Source organism: Eretmochelys imbricata, chromosome 11 (genome assembly GCF_965152235.1).
Source record: "Eretmochelys imbricata isolate rEreImb1 chromosome 11, rEreImb1.hap1, whole genome shotgun sequence".
In the NCBI taxonomy this organism is placed as follows: Eukaryota; Metazoa; Chordata; order Testudines; family Cheloniidae; genus Eretmochelys; species Eretmochelys imbricata.
The window spans coordinates 29,097,373-29,103,729 of NC_135582.1; the positions used below are offsets into that span (position 1 = coordinate 29,097,373).

The following is a 6,357-nucleotide window of genomic DNA, read 5'->3' on the forward strand; positions in this document are numbered from 1 at the left end:
AAAAAAGGAAGGTGAATTAAGGAAAAGATTGAGTTTGGCAAGAACTTCAGTCACATGTCTCATTTGAAAGATGTCTCAGTAACATGACTTTTCTTTGATTCAATAACAAATTCCACAGCACATTTATTCCAGAGGCAGCAGGGAGATCTGTCTTTCCTTTAAATGCAGTGAATGAATTAGTGCATGGTTGAGCTGCAGGGAATTTTCTGCTTGTCTCAGTGGTTTGAGTTGAACTGTGTAAATTCCGTTTCTTGCTTAATTATTTATCAGTATATTATTCATAGTAGAACTATAGTCTCAGAACCTGCTCAATTTCACCCTCTGTTAACTTGATTGTGCAGTTTGTATTTAATAAATGTTACCTTGATCAACTGAAGCAGGAACATTTTAATAATTTGATTGATACAAAAGACCTGGTCAGATCAGATGTCTTTTTGTTGAGTCTTTGATGGATCAAACAACATTTTAAAAACTTTTTAAAGAAAAGTCTAAGAAAAAATTAAAATGGTCTGCTTGCATATTAGAATTTAAAATAACAGTTAAAGTCTTGCTTACATATTTTGTACATCAGTGACGGAGACACTTGCCTTTCAGTCAGGTTGCTGAAGTCTTTTTGCATGCCTTATTCAGTGACAGCATTTATGCCAGTTTTACTTCTAGAGTAAATGCAGATGTATTGATTTACCACTAGCAACTAGTCCAAGCCCTTAGGGATTTGATAAACCGGCATGCAAAACTCCACATAGAAAGATGTTCCCTTATCCTTTTAAAATAAATAAATACACTAAAGACTCAAAACCTTTCAGTGTGTAATTTTTACCGCAAAGGAATGTGACCACAATGATGCACTTTTCAGTCAGGATTTTATCTAATTTTTTGAAAGTATTCTGGGGAAAAACACACACAGAGTACAACAAGCCCTAAAATCGGGCTATAGTAGGGATCAAAGGCTAGAACAATGTGTCAAGAAGCAAGCCACATTTCTGGCTCTTGGCACGACTCCAGCATTTAGAAGCTGTTGTAAGTGCTGGTCTTACTTTTAGATTGTATACTAGTTTTCGGCACACAAAGCCTTCATTGCCATTATTTGCCATTATTACTAAAAAGGAATTTTTTAAAAAAAACCCTGAAGATTCCTGAGTTGCAAAGAGCAGGTATTGGACATGTATATTTCAGGCTGAATCGACTTACCAAGGACATCGATTCGGTCGATACTTTTTTCATCAAAGTCCCCTTTCTAAAAATAATTAGCGTAGTGATGACCACTAGCGGATCACTACTCCTCACTTTTTATGAGCTGCGTAACATGTTTTCCATGGTGGATCACATCGTGGCAGAAGCGTATCCTTTCTCCCTGCTCCTTCCTACTACCTGAGGACGAGCCTTAAAATTACACTTGGTTGAAACTGACCTCAGTTTCGTTGAATTCCTTTAATTCCACAGACCTCATCAACTGTTGAAAAATAAATATAATTGCAAAGGCAATGGCGTTGCCTCGAGATTACTGCGGTGTTACAATAGTAGAATTTCTTGTGTTTTCTAAAATGTCTTATCCCCTTTCCCCGTCTCGATCCTCTATGACCCTTTTTTCTGCTGAGTAGCAGAGAGCTAGCAAAGTGCACAGACCAGATGCTGTATCCTTCCTGCAGACCCCTTCAGCTAACTTTGTAGTTGTTTGTGGAAGCGGAAACGGACTACTGAGACCCCAGAGTCTAAAAGTTTAAGATGTATTTATTAAAGCAAATGAAATCAGAAAAAAAAACCCCACAAAAAAACACCACACCAAGACAGTTCCCGCCCGAGCGCCTTTCGCTGTGTAAACCGTGCAATTCATAGACAAGAAGCGAGGGCTCAGCCTTCAGGCTCGCCGGCTCCTGCGGGCTCAAGAGTGACTTGGACCCTGGCTACGAAAAGAGCGACAGTAGAAAGACAACTTCGAAACATTCACATGGGGGTGGTTAGTGTTGTTTCTCTAGAGGCACCGAACTGCCAACCCGCGTCCTGGTCGTTATCAAACGAATAAAAAACTGTGGAAGGAAAATCTCTAAAACAGGAATTAACATTTGACAATCAGCATTTCCTTACCAACCCCCCGCTCCCCTCCCCTTCCCCGTTTTTAAACCAGGCAGCAAAGTGCATTATAATCACTATCTACAAGACGCTGCAGGAGGCTCAGTTCTGGCCGGGTCACACACAGAAGAGAAAGACGCGTCCTGGCTCCTTGCTGGGGCTGTGTCCGTCCCGCCCAGCCACCCATCTCAGGAGCCGCGGGAGTCCCGAGACTTGCATCGGAGCGTCCCCGGGCAGCAAGCAGTGACAGAGCCCCCAAGCCAGCAGCGGGTCCCGGGGCGCCTCCGCTCCCCTTCCCGGGATGGGGCTGGCCCCCTCGGGCAAAAGGCAACCTTGGCCGCTGGAGCAGCAGCAGCAGCAGCGAGGGCCTGCGGAAAGTGCCACCTGTTTCCTGGCCGGATCCTCGGCGGGAGGCACTTGCTGTCAGTAGGGCCCGACCACCACCGCCTCCACCTCTTTGGACGGTCTCCGGTCCTTCACCAAGAAGTTGATCATCCCCTCGGACTTGATGAGCAGGTTGCAGCCCAGGAAGAAGATGCCGAAGACCACGGTGAGCGAGAGGACGCACATGACCGCGATCTGCACCACCCGCATGATGTAGAGGCTCCTCTCGTCCTGCCCGGGCACCACGAAGCCGTTGTCGGTCACCACGGAGGCCTGGGTGCAGCAGCCCAGGGCCCGCTCCAGGGCGTCACTGCTGTTGGCGAAGAAGAGCCCCGCCGCCTCGGTCTGATTGCCCAGCGAGGCGTTCATGGCCGGCCGGGGCAGTGGGCGCGGGCGGGCGCAGAGCGGAACAGGTGGCCCCGAAGACCAGCCCGGCGCGCCTCATGCAGCGGCGGCGGCGGCGGCGGCGGTTCGGCAGAGCGGGAGGGAGGGAGCGGCTGGCTGGGGCGCGGGGCGAGGTCCAGGCAGCGGCAGCTCCTGGCGAGGTCTGCGCGTCCCCCCGCCAAGCTCGCACGAGTCGCCGCCGCCGCCGCCTCCTGCTCGGCTGGGGCTGAGCGAACTTCTCCGCCTGGGAAGCCGCTGGCCGGGGGAGGCGTCCGCTGCTCCTGCCGCCGGCAGCTCCGAGGGGAGAGCGCCCCTGCCCGGCTGCTGCGGGCAGCTGCTGCCGGAGCCACAAGAGCCTCCGGGCGCTCGCCTTGTCGTTTGATGACTTGGAGATCTGGTTTTTTGTAAAGGGCGGGAGCAGTGCAGCGGGAATGAGGACTTGGCTGCTGCACTGCCTCCCACACAGCTGGGAAGTTGGCTAGAGAAGAAAGATGCCACCATCTCCCCCCCCCCCCCCCAAAAAAAAAAAAAAAGCCAGCACCCCCTGCGCTTCCTGGCACAAAGCAACTCCACAAGCGCTACACTGGCACCTGTATCCTGCTGGGCCCAGCTCCTTTGTGGTCGCATCACACCTGGTATTGCCACAGTCTCTAAGGTGCCACAAGTAATCCTTTTCTCTTTGCGGATACAGACTAGCAGGGCTGCTACTCTGAAACCTGTCTAAATTTAGTGCATCTGCAGCTAGGAGCAGTGATACTTTGTTTCTATTTTGATGGTGTAATTTCTGAGTGTGTGACCAACATTTGTCAGGTTTAAGGAAAATCTGATTGCTAGATCCAACCTTTTGGGGCACAGTTGCATGGGGACACAAGCTCTGGATTTATAGTGTGCAGCATGAGTGGGTGAATATCTTCTCTATTTAAGCAGTGGAATTTGGCTGATGAGACACAAACAAACAAACCCTGGCAGGATCTAGCTTTTTGCAGCACCTTTGTCCTAGGATGCACTGCTGGCAATACTTGGGGGGGGGGGGGGTGTAAGATGAGCATCTACAATTCCTCTCTATTTATGTAAGCGATTTAGGAGGGTTGCGGCCAAAAATTAGCTGGATCCATCAGGAGGCACAAGCCAGATCAGAGGGTTTGCTGTGCTCTTGTGTTGAGATGCATCTTGATCTGGATTATCACAATAGGAGTGTCTACATATGTGCTTTATTTACATGGATCCAAATGTCAGATGCAGTTTTTGCTGTGTTGTGGTACCAGGATGCATGATCACGTAGGGTTTTTTGGGTGCAGTAGAGTGACTAGATATGTGCTTTATTTTGGCAGTTTAATTTGTGGGCTTGGGTATAAAATCAGCTAGATCTTTTAACCATACTCATTTATTAGCTGAAAATGCAGGTGCCATTTGGCTGCTTGTTTCTGCAGTAGCCACCTGTCTCCCTTTGCTCCACTCAGCTGCTTCTAAACAGCAAAGTGCTAAGCTCCCATGAAAGTATCCATAGTTAGAAATCTCTGGAAATATTTTTGTTGCACAAAAGTATAAGCACTTTGCAGGCTGCTGGCAGTTGATTCTCCTGAAATAAGATCATTAGAATGGCCATACTGGGTCAGACCAAAGGTCCACCCAGCCCAGTATCCTGTCTACTGACAGTGGCCAATGCCAGGTGCCCCAGAGGGCGTGAACCTAGCAGTTAATGATCAAGTGATCTCTCTCCTGCGTTCCATCTCCACCCTCTGACAAACAGAGGCTAGGGACACCATTCCTTACCCATCCTGGCTAATAGCCATTCATGGACTTAACCTCCATGAATTTATCTAGCTCTCTTTTGAACCCTGTTATAGTCCTAACCTTCACAACCTCCTCAGGCAAGGTGTTCCACAGGTTGACTGTGCACTGTGTGAAGAAGAACTTTTTTCTATTTGTTTTAAACCTGCTGTCCACTAATTTCCCTAGTTCTTATATTATGGGAAACAAGTAAATAACTTCCTTATTCACTTTCTCCACACCACTCATGATTTTATATACCTCTATCATATACCCCCTTAGTCTCCTCTTTTCCAAGCTGAAAAGTCCTAGCCTCTTTAATCTCTCCTCATATGGGACCCGTTCCAAACCCCTAATCATTTTAGTTGCCCTTCTCTGAACCTTTTCTAATGCCAGTATATCTTTTTTGAGATGAGGGGACCACATCTGTACGTAGTATTCAAGATACGGGTGTACCATGGATTTATATAAGGGCAATAAGATAGATCTTATTCTCTATCCCTTTTTTAATGATTCCTAACATCCTGTTTGCTTTTTTGACTGCCGCTGAACACTGCGTGGACATCTTCAGAGAACTCTCCACGATCTCTTTCCTGATTAGTTGTAGCTAAATTAGCCCCCATCATATTGTATGTATAGTTGGGGTTATTTTTTCCAATGTGCATTACTTTACATTTATCCACATGAAATTTCATTTGTCATTTTGTTGCCCAATCACTTAGTTTTGTGAGATCTTTTTGAAGTTCTTCACAATCTGCTTTGGTCTTAACTATCTTGAGCAGTTTAGTATCATCTGCAAACTTTGCCACCTCACTATTTACCCCTTTCTCCAGATCATTTATGAATAAGTTGAATAGGACTGACTCTTGGGGAACACCACTAGTTACCCCTCTCCAAACCCTAAAGAGTAGCTAAATAGTTTAGCAGGATGCTATGCATCATCACTTATGGTGCCATTGGAGATGTAGACCTAATTCTATATTCGTCTTCCCTGCTTTCTTGAGAACTGTGTATTTGAGAGTCAGAGATCTGAACCATTTCACATTACACTCCATGTGGATTTGACTAAAAAATTGACCTTATGTCAGTCTGAATGGATGGCTAAACTGAACAGATTGTCTTTTACGTCTTACTTCTCCAGTAAAGGGGAGCGGGTGATAATAAGGAATTGCATCACCAAACACCCAGATATATAAACAGAATCTGTTTGTCATGAAAAAAGCCAGCAAATGTAGAATAACCAGGCTGAATTAAATACCTTTCTGTCTTGTACAACATGGGCTAGCCCCAGGACAACAACCTCGGCACTCTGGAAATCTTCTATGCCTCAAGGAGGAGAGAATCTGCTGTCACACTTGTGTGCAGCCTGCCTTTTGGATCTGCAGTGATGTTTCCCAACTCCGGGAATAAGATAGAGTTGGAGAATGGCAATTCCTGCTGGTATCAAGCACGCTACCAGGGTTATTGTTGCCTGTTTCCTTACATGAGAAACAGCGAGCATGATAAATGGAGGGACAGCAAATGGATCCACGACAATCAAGACAACAGGAATGCATCCATTGCTAGAGCCTAGTGGGTCCGTCTCTAGCTGTACAATGCATCCAGCTGGCTGAAAAGTTGGGTTGCAAGAGTTCATTCCCAAGGGTCCCAAATACCAAGGACCCTCAGTTTTGCATATTTTCTTGCTGTAGATCCAGTATCCAATAATGTGATTGATTTACTGTCAGCTGCTGTAATTTTCAACCCTGC

General features: G+C 46.6%; 1 protein-coding gene across 1 annotated transcript; it reads right to left on the bottom strand.

Moving 5' to 3' along the window:
- Positions 1-2,493: 2,493 nt before the first annotated feature.
- On the bottom strand, positions 2,494-2,823 carry RPRM (reprimo, TP53 dependent G2 arrest mediator homolog). Its single transcript, XM_077830564.1, has one exon. The coding sequence runs from the start codon at positions 2,821-2,823 to the stop codon at positions 2,494-2,496; it is 330 nt and encodes a 109-aa protein (XP_077686690.1).
- Between the last annotated feature and the right edge of the window lie 3,534 nt (positions 2,824-6,357).

Bases quoted from the DNA above. Each gene is read 5' to 3' on its own strand.
- RPRM (XM_077830564.1), bottom strand. From the start codon at position 2,823: ATGAACGCCTCGCTGGGCAATCAGACCGAGGCGGCGGGGCTCTTCTTC.